The 19,037-nt window shown below is 41.6% G+C and overlaps 2 protein-coding genes and 1 long non-coding RNA gene across 6 annotated transcripts in view; 2 read left to right on the forward strand and 1 right to left on the reverse strand.

The window, feature by feature from the left end:
* The window catches only part of kcnip1a (Kv channel interacting protein 1 a), a 35,628-nt gene extending 34,159 nt beyond the window's left edge, over positions 1 to 1,469 (forward strand). For all 4 annotated transcript variants that reach the window (XM_027289758.1, XM_027290687.1, XM_027290055.1 and 1 more), the window contains one exon: positions 221 to 1,469. In XM_027289758.1, the coding sequence (XP_027145559.1) occupies positions 221 to 268 (48 nt within the window). In that variant the 3' untranslated portion in view covers positions 269 to 1,469. The remainder of the gene's footprint in view (positions 1 to 220) is intronic.
* A 1,028-nt stretch (positions 1,470 to 2,497) lies between these two features.
* Positions 2,498 to 5,803, reverse strand: LOC113747632 (T-cell leukemia homeobox protein 3-like). Its single transcript, XM_027288198.1, has 3 exons — positions 5,107 to 5,803; positions 3,874 to 4,111; positions 2,498 to 3,306 (listed from the first exon to the last, which is right to left on the reverse strand). Exons 1-3 carry the CDS (start codon positions 5,531 to 5,533, stop codon positions 3,123 to 3,125), a joined length of 849 nt encoding a protein of 282 aa, XP_027143999.1. The 5' UTR covers positions 5,534 to 5,803; the 3' UTR covers positions 2,498 to 3,122.
* LOC113744062 (uncharacterized) lies at positions 4,031 to 11,832 on the forward strand. The gene is made up of 3 exons (XR_003461289.1): positions 4,031 to 4,139; positions 8,086 to 8,359; positions 11,652 to 11,832. It is a non-coding gene; the product is annotated as an uncharacterized LOC113744062 (long non-coding RNA).
* The last annotated feature ends 7,205 nt before the right edge of the window (positions 11,833 to 19,037 follow it).

The following is a 19,037-nucleotide window of genomic DNA, read 5'->3' on the forward strand; positions in this document are numbered from 1 at the left end:
AAAAGTTCTTATTTGTATTGTATTGTATTTACTATTCATAAAAGGTTTTTTTTGCTAATCTCACTGGCTATTAATTCTGGTCTTTGTTACCTTTCATATCGACTTGTTTGTTGATCACTGGGCTTTTGCTGCCCCCTAGTGGTCAGTAAACTGAATTAAGTAGTGACTGATGACTTTCTACTCACTGTCAGCTTCTTCATTTTTCATCTTCTTTGCACAGGATGAAAACATCATGAGGTCTCTACAGCTCTTTGAAAATGTCATCTAGACAACAGAGACGAGGGAGACGGTGCAACAGATAGAAGCACAGAGCGAGAAAAGAACAAAGAAGAAAGAGAAGAAAGAGTGCATATGATCGAGAAAGGGAACAGGATGGCTGAAACAAAGATCTTGTCGCTTTGTGCGGGACGATTGCCACAGAACTTCATGGAAGGCGTCTTCCTGTAACAAATCCGCGACCACAAAAACCATCACTGGTTTTTGGAAAATGTCCTTAACACCCTAAACGCTTCATTTGACCTCCCTGTGACCATTTACCGTGTCCCCATCTCCCTCGTTTGTTGTCATTACTGTTTGTACTGACATTGTGTAAATACTGATCCTCTCACATTTGGTCCAATACTTTTTTTTGAAGTATGTAAACTGAACCACATTATCAAGCAGGACTGGAATTCCTCAGATAAGCTTAGCAGTGAGATCAAACAAATGCAAACTGTGTGCATTAGAGGCTTAAATAATGGCATCATGAATTTTCTGTGTCAATACAACAAATGTGAGCAATATTGTGAAGCATGCAAGACAGAGGCCTACGGCATATTTAACGTATGTGTGTGCCATAAAAGAAACTCGGTGGCAATATACTCTTGCTAAAGTGCATACATTTGGGAAGCCACGGCCTGGATGCAGCATCTCACACCTCATCTGTTTAGAGACGTCCACTAAATTCAGACTCAGGCCTGTAAAGGTTTGCAGAGCTGAATTTGGCCTCAGACAGCTTGCAGCAGTCTTGCGTCTTGTGACAGCTTCTTCAAAAGCCCTCTTTAACTCCTACTGTTTGTTCCAGTGGTGTCAGTCAGTGTTTCAGTGTTGTAATGCCTTGACTGTAGATATTTAACTGTCGTATCTCTGGCTTCTTTACACTGTATGGAATCATTTGTGTCTTGTCTGTGTGTTTCTCGTTCTGACTATCTGTCTATCTTTCTGTCAAATGTCAAATTGGATTTTAACTGTAATTAGTCTACCTTTAAATTAAGAGTCCATTTAGACGTTTACTGGGACACAGACGCAGAGTGATAAAGGGACAAGCATGTGTTTGTGTGTGTGTGTGTGTGTGTGTGGTGTCCTGATGTAAAGTTTCTGTTTGCCTGAATCAAACTGAGTGTTATTCTTTTAGCATGTAGCTTCTTCTTGTGGATGTCAGTTCAGATCAACTGATTGTGTTTCTGCTAGAGAGGAGAGTTTTGTCAGCACCCCGGCCCTCAGACAGACCAAACCTTTCACTGTGAGGGAGAGACAGAAGAGAAGGGCTAGAAGGAGGGATTGTGGAATGAGACAAAGATGAGAGAATAAGAACGAAGACGAGGGAGAGACCTTTTCACTGACTCTGACGGAATGGAAGCCATGTTTCAAACAAGAGCCATCGTTGTGAAGATTGAGCAGGACAAAAAAAAAAAGAAATACACACATTTCTAAATGATTTACTGTCATGCCCACTCACTGTGCTACCAATAGTGTAATAAAGATCTTCACTGAGATGTGTTGCAGCTCATCTCAAATGTACCCAGACGTACTTTCAGATAGACTGACAGACAGGAAGACAAACAGATAGACAGCTCAAAACTGTCAGAATGAAATCATGTGTGTGTTGAAATATTGTATAAAATCATTATATTTATCAATAAACTTTTCAAGAAACAAATTCATGTCTGTTATTTTTTTTTACCTTGTCTCTTTTTCTTTTTTTATATCTTATAATTATTAAAACTGTAAATTATTATTTTTTTATGGTTCACCATTAAGAGTACAAGCAAAAAGAAAAAAAAAAGAGTCACAAGATTGGTTTATACTGTTATTTACACATATATACAATGAAAGTACAAAAAGAGTTGTACATTTGTGCCTCGATCACAGAGAGGACACGGCCCACGAAATAAAGCAAGATAATGTGCATATGAAAAAACGTCACCACCATCACTGAACATGCATCACTCCCTTTATTACCCAACTTACAGCCTCTTTCATATTTTCTTCACTTCTCTCCCCTCTAATCGTGACATCTGTTTTCCTTTTATTACTGCTCACAAAAGCATTTTCTGCCCCTAATGTAACATTTTGGGCATCATTTTCTCGGGTTATGGTGTTGCACCACACCTGAATATGTACAGGTGATTGTGGTGGCACACTGTAGTTTCAGTGGGTACATTTATAAATTTGAAGAAAAGGAGAAAGAAAAAAAAATCTCTGAACAAGATTTTCTGTGCATTTTCTGTGAAGAAGTTTTTTTTGTTTTGTATCTTGATAAAACAGCAGGAAATGTATTTAAAACTCATAAACACATTTTTATGCTAATACTCTATTGTGTAGGTGTAGGAGCAAAGGCTTTGCCTTTATTTGGCCCTTTCAAAGTGCAGCAAAGTCTGTTTCAGATTAAGATGGTTGTGTTGAGAGAAAAAAGCCTTCAGGAAACACTCAAACATATTGCGTCTCACTGCAGAGAATGAATTGCCTCTTTCAGATCTGTAGGGAAAATGTCTTTCTGCGTCTTATTCTAATAAAAAGAATAAGTACAAGCATAACAAGGACAATCACAGGGTGACAAGAAATTTTAATGACAAGTTCTATTTCCTTTCTGGATTTGAAAAAAGTTTCACTGTTCTCAAGTAAGATTTATTCCAAGAAAGTTTTTGCTTCAAGAGAGGCATCACTCACCATCATTTTAGGTCCATTTTCACAACCATCCACTCACATGGCTGTGACACATTCTTCAGTTTTTCTGGTCCAACATATTTTTTCTCCATTTCGTGGATTAAAAGTAAGTCCCACTGTCCTCATGTATAGGCCTAATTGAATTTATCTATCCTCCCAGGGATAATAGATGATGCTTATTGATTAGAGCTTGGTCTCTATTCCCTCTCCTCGGCCCAGGGTTGGAGGTTCTGCAGGGCATACAGGGAGGAGTTATGAGCGCACAGTGGATCCGACACCGCTGATTCGCTGAGGGACTTCTGGAGGGCGGACTGTTGCAGCTGCAGGATGAGGCGATTGGCCTGTTGACGCTCCGCCTCCCTCTCCTCGGCTGTCTGTCTCCTGAAAGAAGACAAGAGAGAAAACAATTAAAACATTGATGAATAAATAAATAGATAGGCAAATAGAAAAGTGGGGTTATGTAAGATTAAAGGACAACGAGAGAGAGTGTGGAAGTGTGAAAATACCTAAAGGCTGCATAAAATAGCAGATAAGTCCTAATAAAAATAAAAAGAATATCTGCAATGAAGATGAAGATTTGTCCAAGGCATAAAAAAATAAAATAAGATCTTTGACTTCCTGTAATTATTAGTAAAAATCTATCTATATTTTGGAGATTTTTTAAAAACATATTTTACTACTGTCATATTCTATAAATTGTATATTAAAGCTCAAATTGTGTCTGTTTGAATTTCGCCTGCAGTTTTTGTCTTCTCTGTCGACGGGGTCAGTTCACAGGAAATTACGCGTGGGGTTAACAGGTAAACTTCCCGTTTTTGAACGGGAAATCAAAAACACAGGTGTGTCTAATTAAAGTGTCTCCGTTTCTACGGATGAACTATGCTGAAATGCGCTTACAAACGCACTTAGAAACAACTTTGACGTAAATATATGAACTTTCATACCAACCTCCACTTGGTCCTGCGGTTCTGGAACCAGGTTTTCACCTGTGCGTCTGTCATCTTCAGACTCTTAGCCAGGGCTGCCCGCTCGGCGCTGGCCAGGTACTTCTGCCGGTGGAAGCGCTTCTCCAGCTCGCAGATCTGAACTCTAGAGAAAGATGTGCGGGGCTTTTTTCGTTTGGGAGGTGTCCGGTTCTGGTACGGGTGTCCTATCCGCCGCGTAACGGCGAACGGCACCAGAGCCGCTGCATTGGAAAAGAGAGACACACACCGGTGAGTGGAAGATTCGGTTTTATAGAGCACCAAACAGACTAATTCACTCCCCACTCTGTATGGAAATTCAAGGTCATATATCAAAGATATCTGCCCTGTTTGACAACAATTCCCTATTTAGACTGTGTAAGCCTGCTGTGAAATATGTGAGATGAAATTTATTGTGAAAGATGAGTCTGGCCAAAGTATTGGGAACAGTGCAATTATACAAAATAAATAAAAACTCATCTTAAAGTTGTTTGGGTTTTAACAGATAACGGAGAGGACACAAGGCCTATTCATCTTTTCTTACATACAGGCCCTTGCTAATAAATATTTCTGTTAATCTCTAATAAAAACGGGCAGTATGGCTGCTGTTTTAAACTAACTTTAATCCGCTTAATCTGCACTTCAACTTTCTTCACCTTTTTCTTAAATGCAGAGAAAATATTACACTATTTATTATTTTAGTCAGTATTTTATTCTGACTTTTCTCTATAATTTATTATACAAATAATTTGACCTCATAACAGGTCAGCTCATTTCTTTTTATCTTTAATTCAGCACATTTTATATCGTTTTCACTACAGCAATAAATGATAACAGACTAGTGCTGTTTGGTTATTTAAAGACAAAGCCTGATAAAAGCGTGGTTGTACATTACTACATTTGTTTTGCTAATTTACATGATGAAATATTCAAGTCCTAACACATGAGTTGAAGCCAGTAACACCGAGACAAAGCGTTTGATAATAACATTAATAATAATAATAATAATCTGTAAATGTAGTATTCGCCATTATTTAAATTAAATATTTAAACTTACATCCTGCGTGTTTTTTAGCCTTAAATAATTCAAGTGAAAACATTTCAGTTGGCTGCAAATGGGCTTCACAAATATTTGGCACAGGTGTTCAGCAGCAGTTACCAACGTTTTAAACATGATACAATATTAATGAGGACCCATTAGGTCTAACAGCTGCCCTACCTGATATTCTGTCCTTGGCAAACCTGTTTCCTATCCAGGGGAAGCACAGCCCTCCAAATCCAGGGACACCACTCTGCACAGGGGTCGGAGGTCCCGGGGCTGTCATGGGTCTGTGGGCCGGGACTCGAATCACTCCCCGGCTGCCCAGACTCCTGCTTTCCCCATAAGAACCTGAAGCCTCCACCGGAGGTATTATACCGGAGAGGGAGATGGAGAGCGCGGTGTATGAGGGCGCGCTAGCCCCGGTAGGGCTGCCTAAACTGTAATAACCGTCCCCGTTGCTTAAATCGGATCCACTTTGTCTTCCAGCCGTGCGCCCGTTTTCTGGCTCTGTACCGGCTCCCAGAATCTGGTCGATGCCGAAGCTGATGGGCTCGTGATGGGCCGGTTTGGGAGGAGGGCTCGGCGCGCTTGGTGCTTGCTCCATCCCCGTCGCTGTGTCGCAAAAAGGACGAAAAAACTGAAGGAGATGTTTTCAAGGAAATTCACAGCAGGGTCAAACTGTACCAAAAGTCATCGCCTGTAGTGTCTCCATCGCTGTCCAGCCAGTCTGCCCAGAATCCAGCGTGTCCTTCTTGTCTCTGACAGGCCTCTTTCAGAGGACTGGGTCCTCTCTACAGGCTGTGGTGAAAGTTTGATGGGCGTTTGGAGAGATGTGACGCTCTGTCCTCCTCTCAGCGCGTCAAAACGCTCTGTCTAGCAGCTCCGTCCTCCTCCATCCCTCTCCACCATTCATTGGCTGGCACCAGAATGACTGATTGAATGTTAATGGGGGTAGGCCCACGATTTGGCACAATAACCAAGATTTCCCATAACCACGGCCGTTAGCTTGTTATATAGGCCTATATATGGCAAGATATGGCATTTTCATGTCTACTGCGTCAGTCAGTATTTGATGTTGTCGTTATTTTATCAGTATAATGAAGAGAGTGAGTAAAAAGCAAACGATAACTTCGTGGAAATTTATATGGCATATGTAAAAAAAAAAAAGAAAAAACCTCGCACCAGGGATCACTGGAGATCAATGCTCTTTTAAGCATCTTTGGTGACGAACATCAAATAGTTTATTGTTTTAACCAAATGGTGTTCTGTCAGTCATCTGTCAGTGTTCCGCTCTCCCCCATAAATGTGTTCACTGTGAAGGGGTTTATAAGATTTGGTGACAAATGATATCAGATGGGGGGAAAAAAGTTTTTGCACACCTTAGGGTCTGATGAATTGATGCTTCTGCCGATTTCCACTTTTCAGGCTAGACACAAAGTGCGCATCATCTGTCCTCTTGCTGTCTGTGTCACCTCTGCATCATTTGACACATGTGGAATGTACGGGAATAATAAGTTCACACGAAAACGGGTTGAAAGCTATTAGGCAGTGCTTTATAACCTCAGGACTATTTATCATGGATATATTATAAAGGCGAGAACAAAAGGAAGAAATGCCAGTCTCTCTTTATATTCCTTTTAATTTAAATCCGTCATAGTCCACGCTCTGTAATCAAATGTGGAGAGTATTATATTCTTTTTACACTTGCCTGTACTTTACACTTGCCGTTTAATGGTTAACTGTTTAAAAATGCTGGATTTTTAAGCTCGAAGCAAAAGTGATAAAATGCTTTTACAATATTCATAATGCGTCGGATTTGAAGCCTTTAAATGTTCACGCCTTTATAGCCAAATGCAGAGCAGGCGTATTCATGTTTATTCATGTTAGTGTGATGTCTAGTCATAGAATCAAATAATGTAAAATCACTGAAAAACATTCACATTATAATTAATTTAAACCGCTTTATATTAAATATGATATTGTGTGATTATTGCAAGAGAATAATCATGATATGGTCTGGGTGCTCATTTACCGGTGCGTAATTACGCACATAAAACCCATCACGTCTCTCTTTAAAATAAAAGTACAGCAGCCTAATTGAACACTGGCACTGGATCACCCTGCACCTATTGAGCATGGCAAAGCATAACGTGGCTTTATTTGTTCCTGGTAGGCAGTGCCACATTAAATGGTCTGACAAGGGAAGGCCATGGGCTACTTCAGATAAAGTGTCCGGGCTCTGGAAGCTGCTAACCGCTCAGATTCAATGTAACAGGCGCCCAAAGTGACCTGATAATCACATTTTCACTAACTTGTCTCAGCGACAGACAAATGCGCATCGGGTTTGGATGCGGCAGGTGGCTTTTTAAGAGATCACATTACAGTACTTTAACCAACTAATGACCAACATATTCATTTAGTGACAATGGGGTTTATATTTGTAGGTTTTAAAGCTGTCCACTCTGTTCATTAATCATTGTTTTTGTTGGCAAATATTTTGATGTCTAAACTGTGTAAATAATTTAGTTTTAATGTTAGACTTATACTGCATTCTTGGCTAAACTCTATATGGACTATTAGGTATCATTGTCAGTCTTGGTGTTTTTATAATTACAATCCATTATAAGAGCATCCTGAATTTATTTGATACTGTATCTGACTCTTAAACAGCATTAAAGATGTTATAATAAAATAAAATGTAATTGGTTACATTTATGATTTAGATGCCACAAATGCAAAGATAGTGTAGTGTGTAATATATATTTTAAAAAGCATCCGCATCTCGCCCTTCACAATAAAGTCTTATGAAGCAATATGAGATTGGACAAGGCCCGAGGTGTTTGTTTGGCAATATGGACAGACTCTGGGTGTTGGCTGGTTCACCCTGCCATATGTGAGCTCACCGGTGGCTTTTGATGGGGGAGAATTGGTCTGTTATAGCTGTCATCTTTGTGGACATTTTTATGTTTGTCTTGATGACATTTGCAAAAAACAATAATTCCCCAACAGGATTCATGGCGCAGTTTGTGAAACAGGCACATATTTAAATTAATTTAACTAATTTATAAAAATTACATGGCCACTTATAGGATGACGGACACTTAGAATAACCACCTTCATCGGAGATAATAAGTATTGCGTTTATTTCCTCCACAGAGTGACGGCAGTCTCTACAAACCTGTGAGGAGCAGACGGGGTCCCACTGGTTGCAGATGTTGGGTGTTAGTAATCCGGTGTAATCCAATGATTATGAGTGATTATGACACATTAGCTCTGACCTACCGGGATACCACCGTGACACCGGTTATCCAAAACACACCACGAAGAAGCCCCAGCCCGCCTCCTGCCAGCATCTCTGATCTCTATTGATGGCCTGAATGTTGGAGACGGTGTCGGATCATTTCATTGCTTTATGATTACAGCAGAAAAGGTAGAAAAATAATTGATGCCAAGAGTCCACTTAAACAGACACACATGTAACCCCCTTTTAAAAGGGCAGCCATGAGGTTTTCTCGTTTAGGCCAAAATATTTAGATAGTGTTTCTGAAGCCTACATGTGGGCACATGAACAATTAAGACGCACATCAATCTTTGCTTTTTTTCCACAGGCAATATAAATGCTGACACCCTGATTCCAAAAGTCCAAAAAGAAACGACAACAAAAGAGTGAAAGAGTGCGATTTGTTTGAGAAATTACCACTTGATCTGCATAATCGGGGGTCTGGGCTGCAGCTCGGTACCCGGGGGCTGCGTTTTTATTGCGCGTCTCTTCGCCGTTATCAATTTCAGCAGCGCGCCTGACTTTTTAAAAGGGGGACGAGGCCGGCTGCTTCTGAATAATGAATGACACGCTTTTATATTGTCGCTAAAGTGCCCGTGATGTTACAATATGAAAAGGCAGCGGTAAGTAATAGTGCATTTAAAGGGGATGTAGTGTATTATTATGATGTAAAAGAGAAGGAGAGAGGCGGTAGAGAGAGGGAGATGAGTGGATAGCAGCACCCAGAGAGAGAGAGATTGTTTTATTACAATAAGAGGAGATGAGTTTGCCTCGCAGCGAAATGGGGACCAGTTAATGAAACTTTACCGCAGCTAACGATTTCCCCTCCCTCACTCTAAAAACCGCCCTTATGAAATATTTAAACTATTTAATATAGGTAGTATTAAGCTGAAAGACACTGGCATCGGCCATCTGACAACATTTACAAGGCTGTGGATTTTTTAAAGTTGGGTAAACAAAGCTTTACGGCCCGATTTCCCTCAGCCCACATACAACAGAAGTCGTGTAGTAAATCCCGCTCACATTGAGTGCAATATAGTGAAAATGTGTTTTACTGTTGGGAGACTTGATTTGGTCTAATTTCTCTCCATACCACACTATGTATCTTTTCACACGCAGATGCAGCAGTTTGCAGGCTCATCCTATCAATATAAAGCCTGTCTTGTCTATAATGGGAGGGATAGCCTAGCAAGGCCCCACTGTGGGGGGGTATAGTGTTTCATATTGACATGCTCAGTGGGATTGTTGGATGAGAAGGAGAGGAATGGGATCCCCCATCAGGGACTCGGTCAGGGCCATCATCATCCCTGGGCTGTCACTGGACCACTGCTCTGTGCACTGTGTGCACGCAGTTTATCTGCCAAACACTTAAAAAGCAGATAAAGCATGTAAAATGCCAGCGCTAATGTCAAATATATGGGTTGGTTGATATGCAAGGGGTTTAATTACTAAGTATGAATGCTGTCATTTCAAAATGATCTCTTTATTGGAGGAAGGATGATTCAAATGTTGTTTTCTAAAGGCTGTATCAGTTGGTCGTAAAATGTGCTGGATTATGATATGTTCTTCACATGCAGACAAACAACAACCAATAGAAAGACTTGCGTTGTGATTTTCTTGTATACAAATCAGTCATGTAAGCCTTTTTTCTGCAAATATCAGGATGCACGTTTAACCACACAAAGATGCCCTGATATGGTGGATATTTGTTTCAATGAACATCGCATTCTCGTTACACTTGGAGGAACCAATACGCTTTGACTCCGTGTGTGCGTGTGTGAGGGTAGACCATGTAAGCCTGTCTGATGGTTGAATGCATGGCTGCCTCTTCACGCTGGTTAAAAGTCAGGGAGGGAGGGAGAGGAGGATGGAGAGGAAGAGAGTGAGAGAGGGAAGTAAGTAACCGCACAGACAGAGAATTATAGGGATGGACGGAGAGCAGAGAGCAAAAACAGGATGGATGGATGGCTGAGATTGAGATGTGAGAGAAAGAGTTAAAGCATTAATGGGGATCATTTGGGGCTGATGATAATTGAACACATGGTTTGAGTTTGGACAAGAGGATTCCCATCGCATTGTCTTGTCTTTATTTGTGTGTGTGGTTAAGGTCTGTCTTATCTATTCTGAGTGCTAAGTAAAAGTTTCTCTGCCTCTTTTTGTGGAGACGCTTTAATCTCTGATCATACTTACTGGCTTTCACAGGGATCTGCCATCGACAAAATGACTGATGCAATTAATAAGTGTGTGTGTTTGCTGTTACTTTAATGACTTATGACTGATTTATGTGTGTGTGTGTGTGTGTGTGTGTGTAAGAAGGAGCTTGCCACTCTGGGTTTGTGTTTAAGAGCAGCTGAGTGCTCCTGAACGCCCCTGGTCGTGGCGCTAATGTGTTAATTCATTACTGCTTGTAGTCAGTTGCATTGTGTCAGAGCCTTGTTTCCCGTCTCTCTCTGTCTGTGTCCTCTCCGCTTCATAAAAGCCGATTATCCTGCATGTCGCCGCCGTTCCACCCATTTTCTCCTGCCTCTTGACCTCCTCACCCCTCCTGTTGCCTGCCCACAGGGCGCTTGTGCAGGGGAGGAGGGGAGGGAGGGACAGAGGACCAGCTGCCACCAGCCATAGTACTTTGGTGCCTGGCAGAGGGAGCTACTCCAGCCCCCTGCTTCGCTGGGCCTTCTGGCCCCTCAGGGTGGAGGGGGGGCACCAGCCTCATGCCACCAGCCCCACCTGTCTGGCCCCAGGCGCAGGAGTGTGACCGATTAGACACACTCAGATATACACAGCCACATATGCATATTATTGCCTGATGACCTCAAAAACTTTGATTTGTTCCAATGTGCTTTTAAAATATTTCATACGCTGCAATTTAACATGAAAATAAAATGTTTTGTATACTTGCATACACCACGCAATAGGCCTATAGTCAAATTCTGCTCCAGATGCAGATTTCCTACATGCTCACACACACACACACACAACACTACACTACACTGTGACCCCCCCCTCACACACACAAATACACAGAGGCACTTTGCTTTGAGGCGTGAAAGAGCGAGAGCTAAGTGAGGCCACTCCAGAGCGCTATTCTCTATATTGATTTCCCATTATCAGACCCCAGTCCCTGTGGAGTCATTAGTGCCGGGATCAAACAGACAGACAGAGAAGGAGACTAATACCAGTCACTTACACCAGCACGGGGAGATCACCTTACCTCCCTGAGGGTAGGAAGGCCAGAGAGGAGCAGAGGAGGAGAGGAAACAAGGAAGGGGGGCTGGGAGGGGTAGTGGACGGACGAGTGCAACGGCTAACAGATGGAGATGGCAATGTGTAGAGAGAGAGAGAGGAAGAGGAAAGAGGTGGGGTTTCGCAGTGGAACGTTCATGGGCAAATGGCAGACACTCTTTGATCACTTTATTTGACCGCTCTGTTTTGTCTGTTGCAGTGGAAATGTCTTGCCCCGCTTTCTTCCTCTCCGTTCTCCTTTTCGGCTGAGCATCTACATCGTCCCCAAAAAAACCCCACATCTGCCTTTTTGTTATTACTTAATTTAAGTTTTTCATGTTTCCACTGATGTGTGACTTTTCTCTTTGTCCAACCTTGTAAAATGTAGCCAATAAAGCTCCTCAGCCTCCTCGCTGTCAATAATTTTATGGTAAAGATGCAATGATGAATGGTTTTCATGTAGCCAGCAGCTGTCCCCACACCAGAGAGAGACAAAGAGGGGGAGAAATGGAGAGAGAGAGAAAAAGTGAAAGAGGAATATAAAATGTGAGATGCTCATTTTGGTCCCTTGCTTCATAATTTCTGTGGATGTATTTATTCTCTATGGATTCAGGGGGAGCAATGAATTTGAAGTATGAATCAACACCATCCATCTTATTCACTTCTGCCTGCCAGTGAGCCCTGGAAGTGGTGGTCAGGCTCCACACATGTAGAGACTTAAACACACACACACACACACACATACGGCTCAGACGGGGGTGACCCTGGCCTGACCCCCCTGCTGACCCCCAATCTGTTCCCCAACCTCACACCATGAGAGACCGGGGCACACCAGGATGAGGACACACACGCTCAAAGACACACACATACACACACACACATTGGCATATTGCACAATGTGTGATCTGATGGATATCTCCTCAGACAGTACCATGTGTGTGGGCAGTGTGCGTGCGGACAGCGTGTGTGTTTAAGTGTGTGTGATGCTGTACCCTCTGCCCCCTCCCACTGGTGTTAATTGATTCTTGGTGCGCTTTGCTGATTGGTGTGAGGACCCCTAGAGGCGGGCCCAGTCTCCACCGATGCCCCCCCTCTCCATTTGTGTTGCACCTCTCTCGCACACATACACACACACTTCACACACACACACACACATACAAACACAGTACACACCACACAGATATACAATGTATAGTATATCTCTTTATACACGTCCACATGTCTATAAACTGTTCAACGCACATGTGTTGACTCTGCATGCACTGGTGAGAAAACACACACACACACACACACACACATACATGCAGACGCACACAAACACACACACTCATGTCTTTCAGGGGGTTTTCACACCCTGGTAAAGAGGAAGCTGGCTAGCTGACATGAGCAGATTGCGGATCATATGAGACGATCCACACAGAAAAAAAATCAGTGTCTTAGAGGAGATTCATGAACAATATAGGTGGGCATAGGTGTGTGTGTGTGTGTGTGTGTGTGTGTGTGTATGTGCGTGTGTGTGAGAGAGAGCCAGAAAGACAGTAAGAGAGATGAATCTCTGGTTATTAATTTCCAGCCGCGGCCCCTGGGTGAGATGTTAATATAGGGCTGATTGTGACTAATTTCTTATTAATTGCCATCAGCGATTACACAGTGGCCAGTAATGTGGCTAATTTGTTGAAATGAATTTGGTTTTCTGAGGCATTTTAATTGCTGCAGGTGGGCAGCGTCCTCTGCATACTCACTTTTGTTTTTCAGCAGGAAACTTTTGAAGTCGTGCCGCCGCTCTGTGTGACTAGTATTAATAGGACTGTGTGAATTATGCTATGGCATATTACTATAAGTGTATAGCATATGCACACGCCTGTGCATGTGTAGTCTCTTGTATGTGTTTCTGCCTCTCTGTCTGAAGACATACACGCAAACAAATCTTTGCAGCATCACTGTAAATGCCACGATATCTTATTCATCAAATTTATGCATCCTCCTACTTCCATATATCTCTACACGTTCATAATCATTACAGTGGGGACGGAGGGACATTTAAGTTGTTGCCTTTGTTTGTTGAATGTTTATAGCTTCCGTTAGCACAGTCTCAACGACCACTGAGGAACCAGTAGATACAAAATCCAAATCCCCCTATAAAAGAGGAGATGCCCTCTGGGCAGCCATAGCTCATAGTTGGCCTGATTTAGTGGCAGCCAGGAATCTGGGCTTGAATAAAGACAGAGAGAGCGAGGGCAGAGTGGGAGAGAGAGAGGGGAAAAGATAGCTCCCTGTGTGATAAATAGCCCCGGCTCTCTCTATTGCATTAGCCGTCCGGGCCGATAGATTGCGAGCCCAATAGACCCAGACGTATGCGATTGGTTTCTCATATAAAAGTTGCATATTAAATTCCTTCACAGGACTGTGCCCCCCAAGCATGAAGGAGGGAAGGAAGAAATGGGAGTGAAAAAGCAGAAAGTAGAGAAAGGAATGGAAGAGCAAGAAAAAGGCTTTTTATGAGAGACTGAAACGAAGGCAGAGAGTTGGGGAAGCCGGAGAGGAGAAGGGGGAAACATAATGGCAGGAGAAAAAGTAGCTTGATGGTAGAAAAGACAAATGGTGATGTCATGTATTTAATAGGTCCGTGGATATTGGGCGATGAGTGCGACTGTACGTCCATTTAATCAGTATTGCTTCCCAATGAAGATTTCTCTCTTGTTTTGTGCTCACTCCCCCCTTCTTCTGTTCTCAGCCGTTCTCCACATGCTAACGACCTCTCTAATTGTTTCCAAGCTCATTAAGATGCTGATGTTTTAATAGTAATTAATCCGTCATTTGCCTACATGCAAACACGGGCCACTGAGGTTTGTTCATCGCTGTTTCAATACACTGATAATGCAGTAGCCTAGTCAAAGGAGACAATATCCTGCTAATTTAGCTCATCACTGTTAATTGGTTGTTAAGTGCCTTTAATTACCAGGCAGGCTTTGGGATTTAGGTCGGCAGAAAGAGGGAGGGGGGGTGGCTATGATTGTCCCTGCCGCTGTAATGGATATTGTGTGAACTTTGAAAACGGGAATAAATGACCAAACGGTGAAAAGAGACACACGTTGACCCTGCTCTGCTTTCTATCACTGCTGTTCTCGCTCATTTCCTTTCTTCTGTTCCCTCCTTTCCTCAGTCCTCCTGTCCCTTCCTCCATCTCTGTCTCACTCCCTATCTCTTTCTCCATGATATTATTAACTCATTAAGTTTTTTTCATTATTTTTAATAAAAGATGAGTTATGGCTTTAGCCTCACTGTGGCAGCACTCCCCTCAACACCCCCCAACACCCGCCCTCCTCCTCCTCCTCCTTCCTCTCTCCCTTCCCCTTCAACCATTTACTCCATTCCCCTCCTATCCTTCCTCCTCCCCATTTTGTCCTTCCTTCTTGGCCATATTGTGCCTCCTCCGATACGTTTGACCCTTGAACTGCGGTTTCTGACCTCGGTGTTGCTGGTTACAACCTTCTGTCCGTCTTCTTTGCTTTCGCCACAGTCACTCACATCTATCAATCATCTCTCTTTCTCATAGCGCTGAGCAGTCTTTAGATGGCATTCATAAGATTTATGATTCATGATTCTCTCTGTTGTGTGTGTGTGTGTGTGTGTGTGTGTGTGTGTGTGAGTGTGTATGTGAGAGAGAGAACGGAGTGAAGGAAAAAAGGAGAAAGAGACAAAGCTATAGACTGGAGAGAGAGAGAGAGGGAGGAGGAGAGGGGCTTGTCGATGACACAGTTGAATAATGACAATATCTATGATTGATAGCTTGTAGAGAGCTAGAGTGGGGTGTGTGTACTGTATTTATGTGTGTGTGTGCATGTGTGTATTAGAGTGACAGAAAGAGAGGAAAAAAAGAGTCTATATTCTGTTTTTCCCCACATTAATATGATGTTAAAGAAGCAATGATGAATGGTTTTCATGTAGTTTGAGCTGTCAGTGGTCACTCTGAAAAAGAGCGAGGGAGATAGAGACGGGTAGCAAGTGACCAGAATTACCAAGGGACACATGATGTTTATGTAGGAATAGAGGGACTAAGGGAGATGAAAGCATATAATGGCAATATAATAAATGTCTTTCAGTTAAAGAGTACAGATGAAGAAGAAGAACCACACTGGGTTTCAGCCATGAAAATCCTTAATCAAAAATACATACTGCATCTGCTCGTCATTGTCATCATGCTGTGAGTCATCACTATATTAAGTTTTTATGAAGCATTTTTAAAGGAATTTCAACTTGTATTACTATTTTTTTGTTAATAAACATACTCACATGCGCTTCTTTTATTTATATATATGCTTTGCTGTCATCATTCCTCGTCAATAAGTGATCCCTTCTAGCACTCCTCCACTGTAAGTGATAGGAGACAAAATCCAGACCTTGTTCTGCATTTGTTTCGCTGAGCCTAATACAACGCTTAAGCTGTCTGCATAGCCAAAGTCAAGTTAAGTAAGCATCTTTCAAAGTTTCCTTGCGGAGCCACACTGGATGGATACTTTCTCGTGGTCTCATGTCTGTGTTTTTCCCAACAGGCAGTAAAGCTACAAACTGCCAAGATATGGTCAAATTACCCTTCTGTTCTTTTAAACTGCAGCCTGAAAAAGGACTAGATATTGCATTTTTGTTGTGGGTATAAAATTTAATAAATATTTCTTAGAGTTAGCAAACTGTGGATGCAATTGTAATGTCATCATACCTTTACTCAGACTACAGATGCCTTGTATTGGCTTTGCACAGAAATTAAGCTTTGGTTTAGTTTAGGAGAAAAACTCAGTTGACCCTTCTTCATTCCTGCCCAGTTGAGCAATCTTGGTTAAACTTTCTCCTTTCCTTTCTCCTTTACTCAGATATGTTAGGCATGTCTATGTTGAAACTAGGGCTGTCAAGCGATTTAAAAAAAAAAAATCTAATTAATTATACACTCTGTGATTAATTCACCTAAATTAATCGCACATATTCTTTTTCAAATATGTTGAAACATGTTTCAAATTAAAATGAATTTACTATCTGAATAAATCAATGAAAAACAGACATTTTAAACATAAAGTTCAATATGTTTTACATGAAAAAACTAAAAAAAGGTTTTCATTGTTCATATTCAATAAACCTATAACCTCAACCTGGCAGCACAGTAACAGTCTCTTTGATATCAGGACTTTTTTGTCCAACATCTTAAGTGCCAAAATAAAGTTTAGTAAAACCTCTGCCTGTCCTCTAACACTGACATTAACCTGCAGTCCATTTAGTGAGGCAGCTTGTTAATCAGTCGTTAGTAGACTCAGCCTGGTCGAGGTCGAGTGTGGCCTGGCGAGGCTGGCTGCTAACACTAGTATCAGGTGTTGCCTCCGTCATGTTTACAGAGCAGGTGTGGGCAGCAACGAGCGTTTAAGGGGCATTACCACCACCTACTGTGCTGGGGAGTGGGCTTTCTGCATTTTTTTTAATTTTTATTATCACGTTATTTTTTTCTATAATTAATTAATGGAATTTTACGCGTTAATTTGACAGCCCTACTTGAAACAAAACAAAATTTTAAAGATGGTTAAAGATGTTTGCTGGGTGGGATGCCTCAGTAGCTCATCTGGTACAGCATTGCTGGGGGGACTTTTAAAGCGATAATCACATCTTATGTTAAGAAAACACAGTTGGTTAATAGTTGATATAAATTAGTTTTCTAGTTATGTGCTAATTTATGCAATTCAACTTTAAGAGAGCCTGAAATGTGCATTAGTGGCATTAAAATTAGTGGGACTCCTCATAAGTATTCTTATTTTATGCTCCTGTCTATTAACCTGGTACTGCCGAGTACCAAGCTTGCTCAACTATTACTGGAGCAGAGCATGAAAAAAGGGGGGTCTTAAGAATTCACGAGAGCAGACCAAGCAGAACCTCGATGATTGTGAAATAAAGCCTATCCAGAAGTGCCAAAAACTGCAGTTCCTCAAATGACCACTTGGAGCTGGACTCGTTCTCCATAAGCCCCCTTATTAAAAGTTATGCATAATTAAAAGCGTGGCTGCTTTCATTTCATTGACCGGTAGGTGCCGTTACAGATGGCTTAATTCAGCCCACCTCAGCTCCACCCATGCTCCACATTTGCCCATTTTTTGATTAGTAGGGAGCTGGCAGAGGTGGTACTGCCAAGATGGAGACGTCCAGAGCCATCACACTCTGAGCTTCACAACGGCTCTTCAGAAACCTCTTGGTCATATCACAGAGACTAAGTCCATGTTTTATACAGTCCATGGAGCATATATGATTTACTTATCTACAGAATGACCAACACTTGTTTCCATGAACAAGCTGTAAAAGTACTAGTAGCACCATGCATAAAAACTTCTGTGTTGCATCTTGCGCATCAAATAACATGAAAGCCAGCCAATATGCATACGGCTGTACAACTCAATGTCACAGCTGACTTAATGATGTTACCGGGTAAATGACACGTGCCGATTGTGCCTGTGCAAATCAGAAAAGAGTCTTAGTGATGGTGTAACTGAAGTTTTTACTGTAAAAAATATGACCCAGGCATAAAACATCTGCTTTTACAATGGAGTTAGTTTGACAGTCTGTGAACTTAAATAGAGAAGTTGTTGTCAGGGATAGGGTTAAACGAGAAAATGATTGGGTAATTGTTTATTAACTTTTAGCAATGTATGTCACTTATAATGAAGACTCTGCTAACTCTGCACTAAATCTGTTCAGCTATGAGGCATAGTCTGCTGATGCTACATGTGCTGCAGACAGAGCTATAAGTAATGTAGCAACTGCCCACTAAAAGGTTGACACAGCGGAGGTTCTTCTTCTTGCCTTTTTTAAATTTATTTGCCAGTACCGCTTGTCGTGACAATTACAGGACCGGACAGAATTGGACCGGCAAAACCAGAACTTTACCCAATGCTATGATGCCCAGATGGGCTCCTCTCATCTATTGCACTCATGTCAGTTCTCATTCACATCCGGTACCATTGGCTGATTGATGTATCATCTGTTACTAGTTAGCTACCAGATGACTAGTAACATCCAATTATATTCATATAAGTGTACCGTAAGTGATTTTTAAAAAGGTTCACTTTTTTTGCCAACACTGCCTCCATCCACCATACAATCTCCTCCTTGTATGATTGTAAGAGGGTTTGACATTAGTGCTTTTTGTGTAAGCTTTAATGTTAATGTACTTTTGATTTTCTATTGTTACTGTATGTGTTTAACTCTCCCTGCAAAATCTTTACTGCTGCTCAGAGCGTTTTCCACTGAATTGAACTTTTCTCTAAATGGTTATCTTCTTGACTGAATGAGGACTGTGTATTTTGTCCCATATATGTTACAATGTTGTCGCACTAAGAATGGGAGCACTTCCTAGATGGTTAGAGTACATATGACGTGAGTATTTATTAAGATAGATCAATAGAGCCTATCCTGTAACCCCGAGGAGGGATTTCCTAAATAGTGCATTTGTTTTCAGCAACTCTATCCTGGATAAATACAAGTTAAAAAAAAATGTGGAGCTGAAGTGAAGGAAAACATAGTTGTTATAAATACGATATAAGTGTTTCCATGTGGTTGAATAGGTTGTAAATCTATA

This window comes from Larimichthys crocea, chromosome I (assembly GCF_000972845.2).
Source record: "Larimichthys crocea isolate SSNF chromosome I, L_crocea_2.0, whole genome shotgun sequence".
Lineage (NCBI taxonomy): Eukaryota > Metazoa > Chordata > Actinopteri > Sciaenidae > Larimichthys > Larimichthys crocea.